At 45.6% G+C, this 25,583-nt stretch overlaps 1 protein-coding gene across 1 annotated transcript in view; it reads right to left on the minus strand.

Annotated features, from left to right (window-relative positions):
- LOC144495807 (uncharacterized) overlaps positions 1-25,583 on the minus strand; it is a 94,559-nt gene that overhangs the window by 14,119 nt on the left and 54,857 nt on the right. Inside the window, exon 7 of the mRNA XM_078216310.1 lies at positions 4,161-4,219. Coding sequence (XP_078072436.1) covers positions 4,161-4,219 — 59 coding nt within the window. The remainder of the gene's footprint in view (positions 1-4,160; positions 4,220-25,583) is intronic.

Consider the following 25,583-nt stretch of genomic DNA (forward strand, 5'->3'; position numbering starts at 1 on the left):
GTGTATTTGGCACAAGAGGTTTGTAAATCAGCACAGTTTGACACAGGCAAAGGATCACATCACCAGGGGGGCTGACTTTAAATACTGCAATTAAATTCAACCATCATAAATCAAAATACATAAAGGCAAACTATAAGATGGGTTACAAATAAGGAGCCACAGCCTACCAGCCAGCATAGGATTGAAGACTAAGTAGTAAAGGATGAGTATCAGTAACTTACTTTGCCTGTAATATCTGTTAGCTATGAGAATGCCATCGGTCTATCTGCCACATCGTACCCTTGCAAGGGACTCTGCATGTTCTATGACATCCTGACCCTCATCAACATTTCTTTCTCCATTCTCATTGTTGGAGGAGACATCTCAGTCCTCCATGTCTTCCTCAGTCAATCCTCCCTTTCTTGCATGAAGTTGTGCAGGCATAGCAGAAAATGATGATTCAGGATACTGTCTGTGGGGAATATTGGAATGCACCATCTGAATGGTTCAAACATCTAAATATCACTCTCAGGAGATCTATCATCTGCTCAGCAGGTACTCTTGTGGAGGCATGTGCAACATTGTAGTTCTCCTTGGTGGCATTCTGTGGACGGTAAACTGGCATCAGTTAGGTCTTATGCTCATGACCCTTGTCCCCAATGAGCAAGCCCTACAATTGCTGAGGTCCTTCAGAAAGTTGTGGCACCTGGAAGTGGTTCAGAATGTAGACATCATGAGAATTTCCTGGGAATCAAGCACAAGCATGCAGGATATTCTTGTGGGTGATCATATATTAGCTGCATTTTCAAAGAGTGGAAATCTCTCCCATTGAAGAAAGTGACTGGCTGATGACAGGAGGATCTCAATACCACGTGTGCAGTCAATAATAGCCTCTAGCACTTATGGGAATCCTGCAATTGCTGCAAAACTCAATGCTCTGGCTCTTGAAATCCAAGTGGAATTTGACAAATTGGTATGTTCTCCTGAATAGGGGATCTGTTACCTTAAACATAGAAAATAGAAGTAGGCCATTCAGCCCTTCAAAGCCGCTCCACTATTCATTTTGATCATGGCTGATCAACAAATTCAATATCCTCATCCCGCCTTCCCCCCATATCCCTTGGTCCTTTTAGCCCCAAGAGTTATATCTAATTGCTTCTGGAAATCTCTTGGACACACATGTGCATTGCTGGCTGGGATTTGATGCACACGTCCCCATTGGAGCCCTGGAAGGATCCACTGGCAAAGAAGTTTAGGGCTTCAAATCCTTGCAGATGCAGGCCTTCATGGAGAAGCTGGCATATGTAAGCAACCACATTCCGGGGCATCCTAAAGCACTTCTGGCATTACCTTTTGTTCATCTGTAGGTAGCTGAACAGCCTGAATTGTACCTGGGTTTGGGCCAATGCTTGTCATCGCACTGGCCCCTGGTTGCCAGCATCTTGACCTTCTTGAGACCTCGCTTCCTCTTGTTGCTCTGGCCATTGCTTCTCCAAAGATGTGCGGGTTAGGTTGTTGGGCATTCTAAATTGCCCCTTAGAGTCAGGGGGACTAGCAGGGTAAATAACGTAGGGTTACCGAGATAGGACCTGGGTGGGATTGTTGTCAGTGTAGACGCAATGGTCCGAATCGCCTCTTTCTGCACTGTATGGATTCCATGACTCTCATTATGTTGAAAATAAAACACCAACCGTATAATTGCTTCAGATATCGGGTTTTTCCCTGGTCAACTTCACTCAGATCTGCACTTTCAGCTCAATGAACAGTACCCTGCTCAAATTCCAGTTCCTGTTTTCCTTTTAATTTCAGTCTTCATGGAAACCTTTCTTGTCAGCAACTAGTTTCTAGAACTAGCTGTTCTTTAGCTTCTGGAACTTGCTTTCTTGTTCATTATTCCATTGTATGGCTTTCTTTCTTCTAGTAAAGTTGTGAGAGCTGTTCCCTCTCACTGATAAGCTCCTTCTGTTTACACATAATTCAAAAGATCCTTTTTCCCCTTAAGTGGCCCCTGATTACTAAGCAACAGTTCATTCTTTCCCCAAGCTCTTGTTTACCTTTCACATGGTAAACTCTCTCAGCAGAATGCAGACACATATTGAACCGAAACCAAAACCCCCATACATGCAAACATTTTTGTTTAAGATAAATCTAACTAGAGTTTTACCTCTTCTTAGAGAAAAACAACCCACCTAAATCTGTATCTTATATCAAACATCCAACAATACAAATATAAAACTATCTATGCTTCCTGACACTGTACCCTCTGCCTCCCATTCAACCCTTAGGACCAAATTCTTGAGCTCATCGGCCATGCCCTTTAGACCCATCCCATTACGATGCTCACTGCCCAGAGAGGCCATCCATTGACTTACAACAGGACCGAGTCTTAAGTGATATGCTTACCCTTCAGGTACAATCTGGCCATTTGCCCTGGACACCTTCCCACCCTTCCCTACTTAGCCTGCCCAGCCTCCTCTCCACCCTTGACATTTATGAGCAGTCTCCAGGAAGGCCAAAGCAGCAGTTACTCAATTCAATATCTAGGAAGTAGTCTGGCTCATCAGGTGCACACTATCCAGTCAGAAATGTGAATATTCTAATTTCTTGCTGGTGGAGAACTTAATTTGGAGGGGGCGGGGCGGTGGGGGAGGAAATAATTTTGGTGACCAAACCTTTTATTGAGCATAGATGACATGCAAATGCATGCAAAAAGGACTTCACACTGCCTTTTAAACCTGTAATTTCCTAAATATGTTTGGGGTTGTGGGTTTTAACAGAAAAAGAAAATACTTGTTTTCCATGTGTAGATTCAAACTAACACACAACTGGTTTTATTGAAGAGCTATTTCTTACTCTGCATCAGAACAAAACTGAAAGTAAAATAGTAGCCCGAGCACACACCTTAATGACATCACCATCAAATCATGTGATCAGCTCTTAAAGCAACCTGCACTGTTTTAAAATATATAACACACTCGTCTTTAAATTTCTGAGAATGTAATTGCAAAAGTTCATCCCGTGGTCGGGAAATTGATTTTGGCCTCCCACCAAAGTAAGTTCCTTGCCCACCAAGCTTCCCTCTCTAGGCGGGCCGAGAAGATATTGGCCAGTGAGAGGACTGCCTGACATCAGGATCCTAACCCCATTTGAAGAAGAGGCCACATAGCTGGCAGGAGAAGCGGGTGAACATGCCTGTGCTGAAGGGGAGGCTAGAATTCTCCAGACATCAGGCAAGAATGCCTCCTGTCTGTTTCCTCCAACCGGACACGATAGGCCTTGTGCATACCTTGTGTTAGCCTCACGGCTGTTGACACTAATAATACGTTATGTTCTTCAATGCAGCTTCTGGAAGCCATTCCAACTCCAGACCTAAGAGGAGAGGACCCCTGTCCCCCAGCTCCTGATCCAGCACTGTGGAGGAAGAGTCCTCAGAGGATATACTCTCAAGGTGTGTCTCTGTACCCTTGGTTGGTAATCTAGCTGGAGTAGGCTCGGGGTCACAATCTGGTGAAAACACAAGTCCACAGCTGGCCGAGACAATGACAGCCAAGGTCTCTGATACTCAGAGGACTTTTGGAAATAAGGCCCCTGGTGAGCCCCATGTAGATTATGAGCCTCGAGATTTGGACATAAGAGACCTGTTGGAGGAGCAGAAACAGGCAGAGGAACATCAAGCAGAGATGCCAGAAATCATGCGCATACTGGACCAAAGGCTGAAGGAGTCTGTCCATGTTTTGTATGATGTTGTGGCTCTGGCATGCGAGCGTTTGACAGCCACCATGAAAAGGGTGATGACTGCCATAGAAACACAGATCCAACAAGCAGTGGAGTGGCAGACAGATATGAACTCAGACCTGCACTCCATCATTCTATCCATTCTGTATAGTGCAGCAATGGTTAAATGAGATGGATATAAGGCATCTCAACCTCATTCCAGGTGCCCCTTCTGCTCAAAGAGCCAGGGAGGTACCATCACGCACAAACAGCAAAGAGGATTGCCAGCCAGGCACCACGAGAACTTCATCCCAGGATATTCCAAGAGTGCTTGTTGCTCAATCTTCCATTTGCCAGTGACTCCATTGCCTCCAGTAGGTCAGGCCACGGAGGGTACACCTGCACCAGTGCAGGACACCCTTATCAGGTTGGAACCTCTAGGCCTTGGCCTACCAGAGGATACTCACCAAAGCCATTGCAATCAACAGGGTACAGAGTCAGAAGGCTGTAGATGTTGAGGCTGCACCTAGACATATCAATAGAAAAATAAAGATAAATACATTTTGAAAGCACAATGGTGGCACTGGTGTCCAATCATTGTATATATAATTCACAATTTTAAATCATTTTAATTGTTCCGTGTTCAGGTTTGTCGTATGCTCAATGCTGCAATGGTTGTGGAGATTTAAGGGCATTGCACTTCATTCCCAATCAGATTCTGAAGATGTGGGTGTACTGATGCACCATTTATGATATCATATGATCAGTAGTATCATCCCGGAGTTTTCCAACATAGGTATGTTTTAGCCTTGGCTATCATTTGTGAATGTGCGACCTAGGCCTCCATCAGACAATCCATCAGGTATTGCTCACCTGGCTTTGAGCCCTCTGAGAATGGTGTCTGTGCAATATTTACAGCCAAGTCATTGCATACCCTACTGGTGTGAGTTGTGAAGAGGATGCAGAGAGACCTCAAAAGGAGTTAGATGTGTTAAATAAGTGGCCAGGAGCATGGCAGATGGAGTATGTGTGTGAAAAGCATCAGACTCTCCACTGTGGTCTCAGGAATAACAATGTCTTTCCTACATAGAAACTAGGAAATATAGAAACTAGGAGCAGGAGTGGGCCATTTGGCCCTTCCAGCCTGCTTTGCCAATCGATATAATCATGGCTGATCCTCCATCTCAATGCCATATTCCCACTTTCTCCCCATATCCCTTGGTGTCATTAAAATCTAAAAAAAATTCCATCTCTTTCTTGAATATGTTCAGTGACTTGGCCTCCACCTTCTGTGGTAGCGAATTCCATAGACTCATTACCCTTTGAGTGAATACATTTTTCCTCATCTCAATCCTAGATGGTCTACCCCATATCCTGAGACATTGTCCCCTAGTTCTAGGGAAACAGGGAACCAGGGAAAACATCTAGTCTGTCCAGCCCTGTTAGAATTTTATAGGGTTCAATCAGATCTCCTCTCATCCTTCTAAACTCTAGTGAATACAGGCCATTCGAACCAATCTCTCCTCATAGGACAGTCCCGTCAACCCTGGTATCAATTTATTGAACCTTTGCTGTACTGGCTCAATGGCAAGTATATTCTTTCTTAGGTAGGGAGATCAAAACTCCATGCAATACTCCAGGTGTGGTCCCACCAAAGCCCTGTATAACTGCAGTAATCCCTACTTCTGAATGATGTTCAACATAAAATTTGCCTTCCTAATTGCTTGCTGCACCTGCCTCTCCACTTTCATTGATTGGTTTACAAGGACACCCAGATCCCTTTGTACATCCACACATCCCAAAATAACACAATTTAAATAATACTCTTCCTTTTGGTTTTTCACACGAAGTGTATAACTTCATATTTAGACAAGTCTGCATCTGTCCACTCACTCAACTTACCCTAAATCACCATGAAGCCTACTTGCATCTCTGTCACAACTCCTCAATTTTGCGTCATCACCAAATGTTACATTTGGTTCCTTCATCCAGGTCATTTATATAGAATGGGAAAAGCTGCGGCCCAAGTACTGTTCCTGCGGTACCCTAACTAGTCACTGCCTGCCACTCAGAAAAAGACCCATTTATTCCCGCTCTCTGCTTCCTGTCAGTCAACCAATTCTCGATCCACACCAACACATTACCCCCTATCCTGTGTGCTTTAATTTTGCCTAAAAATCTTTTATGAGGGACATTATCAAACGCCTTCTGAAGTCCAAATACACCACATCCACTGGTTCACCCTTGCCTGTTCTGCTAGTTGCATGCTCAAAAAATTCCAGTAGACACGTTCAGCATGATCTGCCTTTCATAAACTAATGCTGGCTTTGTCCAATCCTGTTAATGTCTTCCAAATATCCTGTTATCACATCTTTTATAATAGACACTAGCATCTTATCCACCACTGGTGTTAGGCTACCTGGCCTGTAATTCTCCCTTTTTTCTCTTCCTCCCTTTTTAAATAGTGGGGGGACATTTGCCACCCTTCAATCTGGAGGAACTGTTGATAATAATCATGAGAGTTGTAGACGACCAAATGGACCTGGCTGTCCTTGATCAAAAGTAAGTGTAAAGTCACATGTAGGTGCAGCCAGCAAGTAAAGGATGCACCTAGCAAATTGACCTGGATTGCAAGAGGGATTGAGTGCAGATTAAAGAGGTCTGAAAGGAAATGGGTGACTGTCAGGCAGAAAACTAGGTAGGTAGTTTCCCATTTTATATACCAGTTGCTTCCTCGGAAGAGTGCATATCAGAGCCAGATTTTTGGCACCAAACAAGCTCTGCTGTATAGGAGGAGAGGAAGTAGAGGAAGAGCAGTAGTTAGGGGAACTGACAGGAGTCTCTGTGGCTGTAGATGTGACTCTAGGATGGTATGTTGCTTCCCTGGCTCCAGGGTCAAAGATGTCATGGAGCAGCTGCTGGACATTTCTGGGGGAGAGTGATCAGCCAGAGGTTGTGGTCCATGTTGCTACCAATGACTTAGGCAGGAAAGATGAGGTCCTGAAAACAAACTTTAGTAAGCTAGGAAGGAGATTGGAAAACAGGACCCCCAAAGCAGTAACCTCAGGATTACTCCCAATCCCACATGCAAGTGAATATAGAAGAAACAGAAGAACTGAGCAATTAAACAAGTGGCTGGAAAGCTTGTGTATGAGTGAGGGCATCAGATTTCTGAAGCATTGGGAAGGGTTTGGGTGGGTGGTTAAACTAGTTTGGCTGAGGGGTGAGAACCTCAGGGATAGGAGATGGAGAATTAGTGAGTGATTCTGAATGACAGAAGCAGCACAGGTTAAAAAGTATACAGCACAGGAATTTGGCAGTGTTAAAAGGTATATATGTGATTGCAAGTTGCAAAGTTGATAAAGTTGATGAGCTGAGGGCAAGGATAGACATGTGGCAGCATGATATCATCGCTATAACGGAAACTTGGCTTAAGGAGGGGCAAAAATAGCAGCTTAACATCCCTGGATGTAGAGTTTTCATGATGTGGAGATGCTGGCGTTGGACTGGGGTAAACACAGTAAGAAGTCTCACAACACCAGGTTAAAGTCCAACAGGTTTATTTGGTAGCAAAAGCCACTAGCTTTCGGAGCACTGCTCCTTCATCAGGTAAGTGGACATTAGAGTTTTCAGGCAGGATAGAGAGGGAGCAAAAAGAGATGGAGATGTAGCATCATTGGTTAAATAATTAATTACAGCTATAAGGGGGAACGATATACTGAATGAAGCATCAAATGGAGCCATATGGGTTGAGCTCAGAATTTTTAAAACGGGGCAGCCACACTGCTAGGATTGTACGACAGACCCCAAATAGTGGAAGGGTTATGTAGAGAAATGTCTGAGTGCACAGACATTAGGGCAGTGATATTTGGGGACTTCAACTACTCTCATATCAATTGGGATATGAACAGTGTGCAAGGCAGAGAGGGAGCAGAATTCTTGACCTGCATTCAAGAGAACTTGTTTGGCAAGAATGTAACAAGTCCTAAAGAGGGGGTGCAATTCCAGATTTAGTCTTAGGAAATGAAGCTGGGCAAGTGGGTGAAGTAGCAGTGGGGGATGGAGATAGTGACCATAATATAGCCAGATTTAGCATCATTTTAGAAAAGGACAAAGATAGAACTGGAGCAAAAGTTCTAATTTGAAGGAAAACAAATTTTACAAAGCTCAGAGATAAGCTGGGAAGAGTGGACTGGATACAGCTATAAGAAGAAAAAACTGTCAAATCAGTGGGAGGCATTCAAGGTGAAATTCTACAGGTACAGTGTAGACCTGGCCCCACAAAGAAAAGGGGTGGTACTGCCAAATGTAGAGCCTCCTGCTTATCCAGAAGCATACAGGCCAAGACAAAGCAGAAAAAGAAAGTTTGTGACAGTCACAAAACCATAATGTAGAAAGCCTAGAGGAGTATAGAAAGTACAGGCATGAAGTAAAAATGGAAATAAGGAAAGCAATGAGAGGATCTCAAAAAACATTAGCAGGTAAAAAAAATTTTAAATGCTAATATGTTTTACCAATAATTAAGAGCAAGTAAATAACTGAGGAAAAGGTAGGACCTATTAGGGATGTACATGATAACTTGTGGGTTGATTCAGAAAATGAGGGCAGGGTTCTCACTGAGCACTTTGTCTCTGTGTTCACTAAGGAGAGGGATGATTCAGATATTTTAAAAGAAGACGACTGCAAAATATTCAAAAAAATAAGCATAGTGAGAGAGGCATCCTTGAAGGTTTGTACATCACCAGGATGAGATGGAGTGTATCCCAGGCTTTTGAAGGAAGCCAGGGAGGAAATAGCAGATGCTCTGAGGATCATTTTCCAATCCTCACTAGATACAGGTGAAGGTACCAGAGCATTGGAGGTCTCAAAATGTACCATTATTTAAAGAGTACAATGAATAGACCAGAAAACAATAGGCCAGTCAGTCTGAGGGTAATGCAAAGGATATTGTCTACAATCTACGTGGATTTCAGTAAGGCATTTGACAAGGTCCCACATGGCAGACTGGTCAGAAAAGTAAGATCCCATGGGATACAGAGGAAGGTGGCAGGTTGGATCTAAAATTGGTTCAGTGGCAGGAAACAAAGGGTAATAGTTGCTGAATGTTTTTGTGAATGGAAGAGAGTTTCCAGTGGTATTCCGTAGGGCTCAGCATTGGGGCCCTTGCTGTTTGTTGTATTATATTAATGATTTAGACTTAAAAGGCATGATTGGGACATTTTCAGACGACACAAAAAATGGCCATGTAGTTGGTACTGGAGAGGATAGCTGTTGACTCCAGAATAATATGTCCTAGGGGAACTATTTACTAGAGTGGTTGGGGAGGGTTTAAACTAAAATGGCTGGGTGCTGGGAACCAATGCAAGGAGTCAGAGGAGGGGGGGAATCAAGGACGAAAAACAAAGACAGAAAGGGGAACCAAGGGTTAGATTCAAATAGGGTCTCGGTGAACCAGTAATGTCAAAATGATCAGCTTAAAGGCATTGTGCCTTAATGTGCAGAGCATTTGCAATGAAGCGAATTAATTAATTGCATAAATAGATGTAAACAGGTATGGTATAATCGGGATTACGGAGACATGGCTGCAGGATGACCAGGGATGGGAACTGAACATCCAGAGGTATTCAGTATTTAGGGAGGACAGACAAAAAGGTAAAATGAGTGGAGTTGCATTGCTGGTTAAAGAGGAAATTAACACCATACTGAGGAAGGATATTAGCTCCGACAAAGTGGATAGACAAATATGGATAGAGCTAAGAAACACCAGGGGGCAAAAAATGTTAGTAGGGGTTATATATAGACCTCCAAACTGTAGTGGTGATGTTAGGAATGACATTAAACAGGAAATTAGAGACGCATGCAATAAAGAACATCAATAGTTATGGGTGATTTCAATCTGCATATAGATTGGGCAAATCAAATTAGTCACAATACTGTAAAGGAGGAATTCCTGGAGTCTATACTAGCTGGTTTTCTGGACCAATACATTGAGGAACCAACTAGAGAGCAGGCAATTCTAGACTGGGTACTGTGTAATGAGAAAGGAATAATGGAAGTCTAGTTGTATGAGATCCCTTGGGGATAAGCAACCATAGCATGTTAGAATTTTTCATCATGATGGGGAGTGATGCAGTTCATTCTGAGACTAGGGTCCTGAATCTTAATAAAAGGAAACTATAATGATATGAGGCATGAGTAGGCTATGATAGATTGGAAACATTACAAATAGAGATGACAGTAGATAGACAATGGTAAACATTCAAGGAGTGCATGGGTGAACTGCAACAATTGTTTTTTCCTGTCTGGCGCAAAAGTAAAACTGGCAAGGTGGCCAAACCATGGCTTACAAGGGAAATTAGAGATTGTATTAGATCCAAGGCAGAGGCATACAAATTGGCTAAGAAAAACAACAGACTTGAGGATTGGGAGCAGTTTAGAATTCAGCAAAGGAGGACCAAGAGCCTGATTAAGAAGGGGAAAATAGAGTATGAGAGTAAGCTTGTGGGGAAGATAAAAACTGACTGTAAAGGTAACTATAGGTATGCGAGGAGAAAAAGATTCGTAAAGACAAATGTAGGTCCCTTACGGTCAGAAACAGGGGAATTTATAATGAGGATCAAAGAAATGAAGGACATATTGAATACATACTTTGGTTCTGTCTTCGCAAAGATACTAGAAATGTTGGGGAACACACGGTTTAGTGAGAGGGAGGAACTGACTGAATGAATATTAGTATAGAAATGGTGTTGGGGAAACTGATGGGATTGAAGGCCGATAAATCCTCAGGGCCTGATAATTTACATCCCAGAGTACTTAAGGAAGTAGCCAAGAAATAGTGGGTGCATTGGTGGTCATCTTCCAAGATTCTATAGACTCTGGAACAGGTCCTACAGATTGGAAGGTAGCTAATGTAACCCCATTATTTAAAAAGGGAGGCAGCAGGGAATTATAGACCAATAAAATTGACGTTGCTAGTGGTGAAAATTCTAGAATCCATTATCAAAGATTTTATAGCAAAACACTTGGAAAACAGTGCAGGATTGGACAGAGTCAGCATGGATTTATGAAAGGGAAATCATGCTTGACAAATTTACTGAAATTCTTCTAGGTTGTACTAACTTGATGAGGGAAGCCAGTAGATGTGGTTTCATTGGACTTTCAGGAGGCTTTTGACAAAGTCCCACATAAGAGATTGGCATGTAACATTAAAGCACATGGTATTGAGATGGATAGAAAACTGGTTGGCAGACAGGAACCAAAAAGTAGGAATAAACGTGTCTTTTTCCAAATGGCAGGCACTGACTAGTGGGTTACTGCAGGATGCAATGCTGGAATCCCAGCTATTCACCAGATATATTAATGATTTAGATGAGGGAACTAAATGTAATATCTCCAAATTTACCCAGAAGACTCCATCCTCCCTCCCTTGGTCACACTCCACACACAATGGACAATTAGCAGCTGAACTCGATCACAGCCTGCCATAGAACAATGCTCCTAAAAGAGGGCAAGGTAACAGCTACTCATTCCAAAGTGCATGAAAAAGTCCACCTCATCTGACGCATGCCTCTTTTCCACGGTTGGGTTTCTGAAGGCATGCTTTTCTTCACTCAGTACTAACACGATGATGACCATGGATGTAACACTGGCGGGTAAGTATTTTAATGACATGCTACTAAATGCAAAAGAGCACCCCGATTATCAGCATCAGGAATGTCAACTCATTCTCCTATCTTCATTCCAAAAGCTTAACTCACCAGCAGGAATCTGGACTTTGGCCTCCCAATTAAATTCCCCCTCCCATCTTTCTTCCCACTCCAGATGGGCCTGAAAAATTCTGTCCATTTTTTCTAAATGTTTTCCCACCATTGAGGTTAAACCAACTGGGTTGCTGACCTACTACTTACAACCTTTTTGAACAAGGTTGAAACTATTCTCCTGACTTCTGGCACTACCTTTGTATAGGAGGAGGACTGGAAAATTGTGGCCAGTGCCACCACAATTTCCACCCTCAATTCCTTCAGTATCTTTGGATGCATCTCATTGGTCCTGATGCCTTATCAATTTATAAGGTCCAGTCAGCCTATCTAATACCTCTTCCTAACCAATTTTAAACCCATCTAGCATCTCAACTACCTCATATTTCACCATGACTTGGGCAGCAACTTCTTCTTTGGCAAAGACAAATGCAATGTACCTCATATTTGTTGGATTTTCTCCCCCTTAAGTTTCTCCAAACTTTTTCCTCTGCTGATTTTAATTTCCTTACTCCTTTTAGCCCCTGGGTTACAGCCTATTTCTGGTAATAAATGATTAAAATGAATAAATATTTTTTTAAAAAGCAGAGAACCTACTTTCTCTGGTGGAAAATTCAGAACAAAGGATGAGAGATCAATAGATTTCTGTTAGGTCACGATTTCAAGGGAAATGGAGCAAAGACATAATCTAATTGAATGAGAGAACAAGTTTGTGGCACTAAATTGACTACTTGTACTTCCATATATGTAATTGAGTACCCCAAGCATTAACATTGGGTTCTCTGCTGCTTATAATCTACACAAATGTCCTGAATTCAGAAATTCAAAGCAAATTGGTCAAATTTATAGATGATACTAGCCTCACACACTCAATTTAACACAAACTCACCATTCACATTCCAACAACCTCCATCAATCAGACTGGCACCAGACATTCTGGGGCCGATTCTCCCATCCTGCTGCGCTAACTTTTTAGCACAGCAGACCAGGAGAATCGAGTGTCAGCCGAACCGGCGGGAACACAAGGCAAGCCTTTTGCATCTGTTTTTAATCTTATTCATGTGATTAGTGGACCCAGGACTGAATTCTCCAGGCCTGCTAACATCTCCCACCCTGTCAGGCGTATTTCACTCCAGCGGGGTTCAGATTAGCTCCCCACTTTTGAGGAATTAGTGGGATGACTCCACTAGAGTGAAAGGGGAGGGCAATCGGGGCCCCCCGGGCGGGGGGGGGGGTGGCTGCAGGGGTGTGGTGCCCCCTGGGCATGGGCACCCTAGCTGTGCCAGCCTGTGCCTCTTGGCACTGCCCAAGTGGCAAAGTGTCCATCCCCAAGGGGCACCTTGTACTGCCCATCGGGCAGTGCCAAGCGGGCAGGCCAAGGCATGAGGTGGGGCGTCCCACTGCCACTCTGCATTGAGATCGGTCGGGGCTGGAGGGAGGCCAGCGATCCGGGCAGCCTGGTCAGGTGGGTGGGGGTGGTCAGCCTGCGGGGTGTGCCGGATGGGTCAGCCTGGGGGTGTGCAAGGTCTGCCTAGTTTGGGTAGGGGGGGGGGGGGTTGGGAGGGTTGGTTTGGGGCTAGCCTGAGAATGCTCGTGGGGGCCGTGAAGGTGTCTGGAGGGGCAGCACTGCGGGGATCCTGGGCTGGCCAGCGATTGGGAGGATGACAGAAAGGGGCCTCTGTGAATGTCAACCTCTGGCATGAATAGGCCCCACACCCCGAGCTGTTAATGATATCCGCAAATGTGACCTCTGCATTGCACAAGGTGGGGAAGATTCTAGTGCGAACTCCCACTGAAAAACAATCGTGATTTACACCAGTTCTCCCGTTAATTCGACACTTAGCCTAGTTTGCAGATGACATTTAAGTTTGCAAGCAGTTGCAAAGCATGTACAGACAGACTACGGAGTGAGGAAGTAAAACTAAAGTAGGTGGAGTTCAATGTAGAGAAGTGAGAGTTTAGCCACTTTGGATCTGAAAATGAAAAACTGGATTATTTTCTTAACGGTTAGGGCCTAGGATCTGTTGATATTATTTATAATTAATGTCACAAGTAGGCTTATATTAACACTGCAATGAAGGTACTGTGAAAATCCCCCAGTCGCCATACTCCAGCGCCTGTTCGGGTACACGGAGGGAGAATTTAGCATGGCCATTGCACCTAACCAGCACGTCTTTTGGACTGTGGGAGGAAACTGGAGCACCCGGAGAAAACCTGCACAGACACGGGGAGAACGTGCAGACTCCGCACAGACAATGACCCAAGCCAGGAATCGAATTCGGCTCCCTGGTGCTGTGAGGCAGCAGTGCTAACCACTGTGCTGACCCATCCATATACACAACTTACTAAAAATATAAATACAAAAGTAATCAAGAGTATCTCAAGAGGATTTAAATTCAAAAGCAAAGCTCCAACCATGGTCATATCCTATCTTGCATGCCGCATTCAGTTTTGGGCACAAAACCTCAGGCAAGATACTATCTTTGGAAAGTGTATAGCACAGATTCACCAGAATGACACCAGGGCTTTATAATCTTGGTTTGCATACCCTTGCATTTAGACTGTGGTGGGATGATTGAGGCATTTAAAATGATGAAGTGACTCAGTAGAGTAGCTATAGCAAGACTATTTAATCTTGTTGGGGGAATCCAGGTATAATCGTAAAATTATACTCGAGTCATTTAGCAGTGAAATCAGAAAGGGTATCAGAAAGGCTCTGGATACTGGATCAAATGACATTTTGAAAGAGTTGTGTTTGGTAAGCGCATCAAAAGATGTGGAACAAAAGTGGGGAAATGGAGTTGGTGTACAGATCAGTCGGTATTTAATTGAATGGTGAAACAGGCCTGAAGAACCTACTCCTGATCTCTTTGCCTTTATGGAAAGTGAAAATATCAATGAACATTTTTGGAATGTTCTATTTTTGGGAGAATTGCGGCCTCTATGATCCCCCCTACACTCTCACTCCTGGCACTGCTGAAAGACTCACAACCATATCTTACAGCTTATACTCAGTGCCAGTTGTTCAACCATGACAGCCACATCACACAAACGTATTTTCCTACACCCAATGACACACCTCCTTCTCTCTCTCAAGCAGCACACAACAGAGACAGTGGAATCTAATGGGAGGGCGATGGGCAGGATACAGCTACATGTACCGACTCCTGTGGCCATTATTAGGACTACTATTGCAATGGACAGTGGAAGGTGATGGAATCCTCATTTCTAATCCTCCTCAGATTCTGCTACCCTCTTCCCCCACATTCTCTTTGGGTCTACAAGCTGCAGCTGGGTAAGCATGCACTTTTTGCTGTAACTCCTTCACTGCACAACAACGTTACCCTTGGTCTTTCTCCTTTCAGGTACCCAAGAAGTGAATCCTAGTCAGGTAGCTGAGGAACAGCAAGAAGATATACCACCATTTAATTTCATGCTCATAGTCACTACCTGCAAATAACTTAGGAGATAGCATATAGGCAGGATCTGCATGTGGTGAGACAATGGCACGAGTGGCCTGGAGCAAAAGCAGAGGCAGTGCAGACTTCAGCTCACAAGCAGGTGAGGTTGCAAAGAACTCCAATGAACATTTTGATGGAGGAGCTGACGGAAGAAGTGATGGATATGTGCAACAAAATGTTTGATGCATTGGGAAACCTGTCAGAAAGCCTGTGGTGTTTTTCAATGAGTAAGGGGGCCAGCATTGATTTTTAACAGGGCTTTGTATAGTATGTGCAGCTCATCCTTTCCAGCATGGAGATGATGACCAGCTCCATCAATACATGAGCAGACTCAACCAAATCGCAGCACCTGATGGCCCAAGACTCAGCTTTCATTGTGCCACAAGCAGCTTCCAAAGGAAGGAGCTCCGATCAGCATGGCATGTGGAGATGGCTGTTATCCATCTTCACAGTGTGGACGATGGGATTGCAACGGCACACAGGAGACATCTTCAGTGTAAGGAAAGCAGCTGACATTGAAGAAGTGCAAAGTGGAGACTTCAGTCATTACTACCAGAAAATAAATTGAGTTGCAGCTTAGATCTCCTACATGAAGCCAAAACTGCAGGGAAGTTCAGACTGAAGTTGTGAAAAACCAAAGCCCTGCAAGCTGAAATTGCTGCCATTGTGGCTGTGGATTACATAGTGTAAATGGCTTGCATAGTGTCACAGCTGTGCAGCAATTTGTCCTCCAACAAAGGGGTAGCAAGAAAATGGCAGTGGCACCATGGAGCAAAACTTGCTGTCCTCTCTGGAAAGCACCATTTATCCTCTTATCTGACATTCCAGCAGTGCCTTTGCCATTGCCTGTCAGTTACCCAGATTGCTGCCAGGCAGAGATGCTGCAGTTTGCAGTGAGGCGCAGGCCTGTTCGAGGTCATCCTCCAAGGCAATTGGCAGTTGCTGAAAGTTAGCAGCCTACCAGAATCACAGGGCAGCACTGCATAGGTTTGCTAGGATTGATAAAGGCACACAGAAGTCAGGCAGGAAGGGAATTTATAAGGGTGATTAGCTGACTTTTCTTTGTAATATGGAATGACCTAATATAGAAATTTGGTTTAGAATGTTTATCTTGTGTTGGTTTTTATGTTTGCACTGTGGCTCAACAAATGCTATTATGGTCAATGACAGGGAGAATGTTTTGGGTAAGAGACATCACAGCAGGCGTGTCTAGGTTGCTTGCAGACAGGAAACAATGATGTACTTCAGGAGTCTTCCAGAGCTGTCCACACAATGGAAACATTGGGCTGAATTTTGCAGCTAGCATACTGACACCAACATCAGGGTAAATTCTGTGTTGGGAACTCAAAAGAAAGTGGCGCGGCATCCGCGCAATCTTTCCAGAGGCAGCCAATTAAAAAGATGCCTCCTGTAGCCCCATCTAATTAAAGGGACAGTGGCTAGATTCCAACATCAGGAGATCCGATCAGCACAGCCTGGGGAGATGGCCATTATCTGTCTTCACAGTGTGGATGATGCCTGTGTGGTGGACCTCAGTTGTGCCTTTGTCCTATATGGACCACCGTTGTGTGTGTTTGTCATACCTGGACACATCCCCTTCCAGTTTGGTTCCTCCCCTCAGCACCTAGTATAAAGGTGGCTGTCTCCTCCCCCTTGTTCAGTCCAGGTCGGTTATTTGTTGGGATCTGCTCCTGATTCTGTTGTGAATAAAAGCCTACACTTATATTGGCATATCGGTAGTCTTTCGCCTTATTGATAGCGCATCAATTTTATTCACAACAGTTACTAGTATGGAGCAGTTTCTAAAACCCGACAAGTTAGCATTAGACCCTCAAGAGGTTGGAGCCTCTGATAAATTTGATCATTGGTTGGACTGCTTCGAAGCATTCGTCGACACCGCTACGGCCATCGACACCGACGCTGCTAAACTCCATGTGCTCCGCGCCCGGGTAAGCGAAACTGTCTATGGAATCTTCCGGGACGCTGCTACTTACGCGGACGCTATCGAACTCCTAAAAGGGCAGTTCCGAAAGAGCCCTAACGTGGTTTACGCCAGACACCTCCTAACTACCCGCAAACAGCAGCCAGGAGAATCGTGCGCCCAATTTCTGCGCGCCCTGCGAGTCCTCGCCCGAGCATACGACTGTAAGGCTGTTTCAGCAGCTCAGAACACGGAGGATCTGATCCGCGATGCCTACGTTGCGGGCATTGAGTCTACATACATCCAGCAGCGTCTGCTGGAACAAGATGACCTAGACCTCCGGAAAACGGCCACAATGGCTGAAACGTTAGAAGCAGCCTCCCATAATCTCGGGTCTTACCTTGGATCCCGTTCCACCGACGGCTCCACTGCGACGGCTGCTCCAGCAGGGCCCAAATGTTACTTTTGTGGCCTCCCTAAGCACCCTCGGCGTCACTGCCCGGCAAAGGACGCGATTTGCTCCGGATGCGGTAAGCTAGGCCACTTTGTTAAAGTCTGCCGAGCAAAGCCGCTTCTGAAGACTCGTGGAGCCATGTGTGCTCCGAGGGCACGGCCATCTTTGATGCAGGCAGCGGCTGCGCGCGAATCGCCATCTTTGATGCGGTCACCGGAAGTGCGGGAATCACCATCTTTGATGCGGTCACCGGAAGTGCGGGAGTCGCCATCTTTGAGACTGGCATCAAGGCAAGCTGAGCAGGAAGCTTCATCCGTGACGTCATCAGACGGCGACGAAGATGGATTCTTCTTTGATTCAACAGTGGCATCGATTTGCCTGGACCAGTCGCAGCCACATCAACTCTCCAAGTCCATAATGGAGATCAAGGTAAATGGTTATGCAGAAAACTGCCTGTTTGACTGTGGGAGCACGGAAAGTTTTATACACCCTCGCACAGTGCGTCAATATGCCCTTCCCGTGCGACCCTGGAGCCAGACCATCTCCATGGCCTCGAATTCTCACTCAGTGGAGGTCCTCGGGTGCTGCTTGGTGACGCTGACGGTACAGGGCACAGTCTACGAGCGTTTTCGGCTCCTCGTGCTGCTGCGACTCTGCGCAGCTGTACTGCTGGGGTTAGATTTCCTCAGCCATCATAGAAGCGTCATCCTGCAGTATGATGGCCCTTATCCCCCGCTCTCCGTCTGCAAGGCGCCGTCACGGCAGCGCCCCTCGCGCACCACCTGCAGTCTCTCGACCCTCAAGATCATCCCCCCCCCGTTATTTGATAACCTCACCCCGGATTGTAGGCCTATAGCCACCAAGAGTAGGCGCTGTAGTGCGGATGACCGGGCCTTCATTCGGTCCGAGGTACAACGTTTGCTCCAGGAAGGGATTATCCAGGCCAGCACCAGCCCCTGGAGGGCGCAAGTGGTCGTAGTTAAATCGGGGGAGAAACACCGCATGGTGATTGACTACAGCCAGACCATAAACAGGTATACCCAACTAGATGCGTATCCTCTTCCCCGTATCGCGGACATAGTCAGCTGCATCGCGCACTATAGGGTTTTTTCAACGATCGATTTGAAATCGGCTTACCACCAGCTCCCTATCCGCTCGGAGGATCGCCCATACACTGCCTTTGAGGCGGATGGCCGCCTCTACCAGTTCCTCCGAGTCCCCTTTGGTGTCACCAATGGGGTCTCAGTCTTCCAACGGGCCATGGATCAAATGGTGGACCAGCATGGACTACGGGCCACTTTCCCGTATCTGGATAACGTCACCATCTGCGGCCATGACCTGCAGGACCATGATGCCAACCTACAAAAATTCCTTCGTACGGCCACTCTCCTGAACCTCACATACAATGAGGCGAAGTGTGTTTTCCGGACACGCCGCCTCGCCATCCTTGGGTATGTGATAGAAAATGGTGTCCTTGGCCCCGACCCAGCCCGTATGCGTGCCCTTATGCAGCTTCCCCTCCCTACTACCCTCAAAGCACTGAGGAGATGCCTGGGCTTCTTCTCCTATTATGCCCAGTGGGTTCCCCGTTACGCAGATAAAGCCCGTCCGCTCCTAAAATCGACCTCTTTTCCCCTGGCGGAGGAGGCCTGTCGGGCCTTCGATGACATCAAAGCGGACATCGCGAAGGCCGCGATGCACGCTGTGGACGAATCCATCCCATTCCAAGTGGAAAGTGATGCGTCTGACTTTGCCCTAGCTGCCACCCTTAACCAGAGGGGCTGTCCGGTGGCCTTCTTTTCCCGGACCTTACAAGGCCCTGAGATTCGACACTCCTCGGTCGAGAAGGAGGCCCAGGCCATCGTGGAAGCCGTCCGGCACTGGCGCCATTATCTCGCGGGCCAACGATTCACCTTAATTACGGACCAGCGGTCAGTTGCCTTCCTGTTTAACACCAGGCAAAAGGGCAAGATTAAGAATGACAAGATCTTGCGGTGGAGGATTGAGCTCTCCACCTACAGATATGACATCATGTACCGGCCCGGGAAGCTCAATGAGCCCCCAGACGCCCTGTCCCGTGGATCATGTGCCAGTGCCCAACTAGACCAGCTACAGTCCCTCCATAACGACCTCTGTCACCCGGGTGTCACCAGATTTTTCCATTTTGTCAAGTCCCGTAACCCGCCCTTCTCCCTTGAGGAAGTCCGGACGATTACCAGGCAATGCAGGGTCTGCGCTGAGTGCAAACCGCAGTTCTACCGGCCAGGTAGGGCGCACCTTGTAAAGGCCACTCGCGCGTTCGAGCGCCTTAGCGTTGATTTTAAAGGCCCCCTCCCCTCCTCTAACCGCAATGTTTATTTCCTGAATATCATTGACGAATACTCACGTTTCCCTTTTGCCTTCCCCTGCTCGGACATGACCACGGCTACAGTGATTCGGACCCTGAACAAGCTCTTCACCCTGTTCGGCTTCCCAGCCTATATTCATAGCGACCGTGGGTCCTCTTTCATGAGTGACGAGCTGAGGCAGTACCTGCTCGCCAAAGGCGTTGCCTCCAGCCGCACCACTAGCTATAACCCCAGGGGCAATGGTCAAGTAGAGCGGGAGAACGCAACCGTCTGGAAGGCCGTTCTATTAGCGTTACGGTCTAGGGGCCTTCCAGTCAGCCGTTGGCAAGACGTCCTTCCGGACGCATTACATTCCATTAGGTCACTCTTGTGCACAGCGACCAATACGACCCCTCACGAGCAGATGTTTTCATTTCCCAGGAAGTCCTCCTCGGGTACTTCGCTCCCGGATTGGCTGATGTCCCCGGGACCCGTCCTGCTTCGGAAGCATGTCCGGACCCATAAGGCAGATCCCTTGGTCGAGGAGGTCCAACTGCTCCATGCTAATCCCCAATATGCTTATGTAGCGTACCCTGATGGGCGGGAGGACACGGTTTCTGTCCGTGACTTGGCACCCGCGGGTGCCCCGGAGGTCACCACGTCCTTCCGCCCCACGGTCCCTGGTGTCGTCCATTCGGAGACTGCTACGCCTCTTCCTCCCTCAGTCCCTGTCCCCAATGTAGTGTGCCCAGAGCCTGTTGCAGCCCCCCACCCCCCAGCTCCGGTTCCCACTGTTCCCCATACGCCACCAGGGCCACTGCTCATTCCTCTCGCCCCTATGTACAGCTCGCTTGAGTCGCCGGAGCCGTCGCCACGCAGTACCCGACGACTGGACGGGACGACGGATCGGTCCGCTTCACACCACCCAGCGCCTTCTCTCGACGCTCACTGTACGGAGCCTGGGCCGACATTGCTCCCTGCTCGGACGACTCTGCGACCTGCACTACGACGATCGCGACGACGGATCAAGCCACCGGTTCGTCTGGACTTGTGATATTGTTTCCGCTTCACCCCCGTGTTGTTTTTTAAAAGGAAGGGGTGAATGTGGTGGACCTCAGTTGTGCCTTTGTCCTATATGGACCACCGTTGTGTGTGTTTGTCATACCTGGACACATCCCCTTCCAGTTTGGTTCCTCCCCTCAGCACCTAGTATAAAGGTGGCTGTCTCCTCCCCCTTGTTCAGTCCAGGTCGGTTATTTGTTGGGATCTGCTCCTGATTCTGTTGTGAATAAAAGCCTACACTTATATTGGCATATCGGTAGTCTTTCGCCTTATTGATAGCGCATCAGCCTGTCCATCTATGGGACTGCAACGGCACACAGGAGACATCTTCAGTGTAAGGAAAGCAGCTGACATTGAACAAGTGCAAAATGGAGACTTCAGTTACCATGAAATGGTTACAAGACCATCCCTGGGGAATTATTACCAGAAAATAAACGTGAACCCTCAGTTGGGTTGCAGCTTAGATCTCCTACATGTAGCCAAAACTGATTTATTGCTGGGCTCCTGCCACAGCTGGGGAACCCGAGCACATTGCACATTGACTGATGCCATGTTCTGCCTGCTCTGAAAACTTTCAGCAGCTGTTCACCATGTATGTCAACACCCTCACCAATAAGACATCTGCTGGGCTCACCCCAAAGGTGTGTGTACTCACACTTGGTGACCAAGTGGCATTCACAGCACCCAAACAAGGAGCACTAACAATCTCCAAACTGCACCAAGGATTTCCATGGTAAGCATGCATATTATAACCAGATTTTTACACAGTCCACAATAATGTAAAATATTATGGAGCAAAACTATGGAAATTCAATTTAATAATTAGGGCAATGTTTCACCTTAAAAATGTGTTAGTTGTTTTCTGTTTAAGTGCACTAAAATGTTCACAAATAATCATGCCAAATAATCAGCAAATAAGAGTAGGTGATAAAGGAAAGAAGATAGAATGAAAAGCTCTTTACCTGATAGCTCACAGCACTCATAACAAGATGGGTAAATTGATAGCACAAATAGAAATAAGTTTGACATGAAAGCTGTTATAGAGATGTGGTTGAAAGTGACCGAGGCTGAGACCTGAATATTCAAGAGTATTTGACATTTCGGAAAGACAAGAGGAAAGGAAAAAGAGGTAGAGTAGCTCTGTTGCCTGGTCTGGAGGGTATTAGCTACGAGGAGAGTTGGATAAGCTCGGTTTGTTCTCACTGGAATGACGGAGGTTGAGGGGTGACCTGATAGAGGTCTACAAGATTATAAGTGGCATGGACAGAGTGGATAGTCAGATGCTCTTTCCTAGGGTAGAAAAGTCAAGTACTAGGGGACATAGGTTTAAGGTGCTTGTGGAAAAGTTTACAGGAGATGTGCGAGGCAAGTTTTTTGTGTTATACAGAGGGTGGTGAATGTCTGGAATGCCCTGCCTAGGGAGGTGGTGGGAGCAGGTACAATAGGGGCATTTAAGGGGCAACTAGACGAATACATGAATAAGAGGGAATGGAAGGATACAGACTCTAAGTGTATACGGTTTTAGTTTAAGCAGGCATCATGATTGGTGCAGGCTTGGAGAGCTGAAGAGCCTGTTCCTGTGCTGTGCTTTTCTTTGTTATTTGTTCTCTGTCAATAAAGAATGAGATCAATACAGTAGTGATAAATGATCTTGCTTCAGAAGATCAAGATGTAGAAACTGTTTTCGGGTGGAGATGAGAAATAGCAAAGGAAAAAAAAAACTGGCAGAATTATTTTACAGACTGCCTAACAGTAGCTGTACAGTAGTTAAGAATTTAAAATAAAGTAAAGTTTATTTGTCACAAGTAAGGCTTACATTAGTACTGCAATGAAGTTACTGTGAAATCCCCCTAGTCGCCACACTCCGGCGCCTGTTCGGGTCAATGCGCCTAACCAGCACGTCTTTCAGAATGTGGGAGGAAATTGGAGCACCCAGAGGAAACGCATGCAGACACGGGGAGAACATGCAAACTCCACACAGACAATGACCCAAGCCGGGAATTGAACCCAGGTCCCTGGCGCTGTGAAGCAGCAGTGCTAACAACTGTGCTACCATGCCGCTCCATGGGGGCTTGCAAGAAAGGTATTGTAATAATCATGGCGGTTGTGGCCTTCATATCGATTGGACAAATCAAATTGATGAAAATATCCTAAAGAATAAGTTCATCGAGAGCATTCGGGACAATCTCTTAGAACAATATGTTCTGCAACCTACAAGGGTCCAGGCTATTTGGACCTGGTAATGTATAACGAGAGAATTAAAGACCTCATAGTAAAGGATCTTCTAGGCAAGTGATCATAACATGATAGAATTTTACATTTAGTTGATTTGATTATTGTCACATGTATTAGTATAAGTGAAAAGTATTGTTTCTTGTGCACTATACAGACAAAGCATACCGTTCATAGAGAAGGAAACAAGAGAGTGCAGAATGCAGTGTTATAGTCATAGCTTGGGTTTAGAGAAACATCAACTTAGTGCGAGGTAAGTCCATTCGAAAGTCTGATGGCAGCAGGAAAGAAGCTGTTCTTGAGTCGGTTGGCACGTGACCTGAGACTTTTGTACCTTTTTCCCGATGGAAAAAAGTGGAAGAGAGAATGTCCGGGATGCGTAAGGTTCTTAATTATGCTGGCTGCTTTCCTGAGGCAGCGGGAAGTGTAGACAGAGTCAATGAATGGGAGGCTGGTTTGCATGATGGATTGGGCTACATTCACGATCTTTTGTAGTTTCTTGCAATCTTGGGCAGAGCAGGAGCCATACCAATGTGTTACAACCAGAAAGAATGCTTTCTATGGTGCATCTGTAAAAGTTGATGAGAGTCGTAGCTGACATGCCAAATTCCCTTAGTCTTCTGAGAAAGTAGAGGCGTTGGTAGGCTTTCTTAACTATAGTGTCGGCATGGGGGGGACCAGGACAGGTTGTTGGTGATCTGGACACCTAAAAACTTGAAGCTCTCGATCCTTTCTACTTCGTCCCCCTCGTTGAAGAGTGTGAAATACAGGTCCTTAACTAGTATCTTGAACTTAAATAAAGGCAATTACTAGAGCATGAAGACAGAGTTGGCTAAAGAAGACTGGGTAAATTGGTTAAGTAGATAAGCAGTAGCAGACATTTAAGGATATATTTCATAACTCTCAACAGAGATATATTCCATCAAGGAAGAAAGTATATCAGAAGGATGCACTTTCTGTGCTTAACTCCGCAAGTTAAGGGTGGTATCCAAATGAAAGAAAAGGTACACAATGCTATGAAGATTAGTATTAAGCTGGAAGATTTGGAAAATTTTAGAAAACAGCAAAGGGTGATCAAAAAAAAGGGAGAAATTGGAGCATGAGAGAAAATAGCAAGAAATATTAAATATACAGCAAAACCTTCTGCAAGTATAAAAAGGAAAAGAGTAGCTAAAGTGTGCAATGACTCTCTAGAGGTTGAGTCTGAGGAATTAGCAATGGGAAATTAGGGGAAAAAAAGACTCTGAACAAGTATTTTGTATCTGTCTTCACAATTGAAGACACAAAAAGTGCCTAAGAATAGGAGAAAGTCAAGAGGCAAAAGGAATGAACTTAAAACAATGAGTATCACAAGTGAAAAAGTAGTAGGAAAACTAATTTGCCTTAAAGCTGACAAGGCCCCTGGAGTTAATGGCCTGCATCCTTGCACCTTAAAGTAAGTGGCTGCAGAGATAGTCGATGCATTGGTTATAATCTTCCAAAAGTTTCTAGATTTTGGAAAAGTCCTTGACTACTGATGCACAGTGGCAGTGTTTACCATCTACTAGATGCACAGTGGCAACTCTCCTTTGACAGCACCTTCCACACCCGCAACCTCAACCAACTAGAAAAATGTGGGCAGCAGGTGCATGGGAACACCATAACCTGCAAGTTTTCCCTCCAAGCTGTGTACCATCCTCACTTGGAACTATATCACTGTTGATTCACTGTTGCTGGATCAAACTCCTGGCACTCCTTTGCTAACAGCACTGTGGGTGTGCCTGCATCAGATGGACTGCAGTGGTTCAAGTAAGTGACTATCACCTTTGCAAGGGCAAGTAGGCAATAAATGCTGGACTAACTAGTGATACCCATATCCTGTGAAGAGATAGATTTTTAAAAACCCTCCGCCACCTTTAATGCCCTAGTCCTCAATAAAACCTTTATTCTCTATCACCCTGGCCATTCATTTTGCTTTTCATTTCCAGTTGTTGATGTCCAAGGGATGCAGGCTTGAAAGTATATGGCAAACATCTGGTTCAGCCATTCAATGCTAGACTTAGTTGGACCACACAACGACTATCAGGTCCTACTCTCGTCTGCTAAAATCCGCTCACTATTCCAGGATTATCCTGGAATGTAATCTCCTGCCTCTTTTCCCTACTGCAAACTATATTCTTAAACCCCTTTCCTCTGATTCTTCCAGCCTTACTTCAAACCATTACTGCAAGAAGCTCATGGTCCTCATTGTCACTTAGGACAAGACCAACCAATCAGCTGCTCTCCTTTCCACCAGCACACCAGTCCAAGCTTCCTCTAAAGATCTCCCCTGCCCTAGTCCAGAACTCTCATATTTTTCTACTTTCTTTCCTATCCCTCCCTCATAGGAACATTCATATGAACTTACGAATCAGGATCAGGAGTAGGCCATTTGGCGCATGAGCTCACTCTGACATTTGTTAAGACCATGACTGATCTGATTGTGGCCTCAATTCTACTTTCTTGTTTGCCCTAAAACCTTGTCAGTCAGAGTTTATCTAACTCAGCCTTAAAAATATTCAATGACTCTGCTTTCCTTGCTCTCTGGAGAACAGAATTCCACAGACTAATGATCCTCAGAGGGAGAAAAGAATTCACCTAATCTCTTATAAATTTATTTATTTTTTAAAAAAACTGTGTCCCTTTGTTCTAATTTCT

The sequence above is a fragment of the Mustelus asterias genome, chromosome 7 (genome assembly GCF_964213995.1).
Source record: "Mustelus asterias chromosome 7, sMusAst1.hap1.1, whole genome shotgun sequence".
In the NCBI taxonomy this organism is placed as follows: Eukaryota; Metazoa; Chordata; class Chondrichthyes; order Carcharhiniformes; family Triakidae; genus Mustelus; species Mustelus asterias.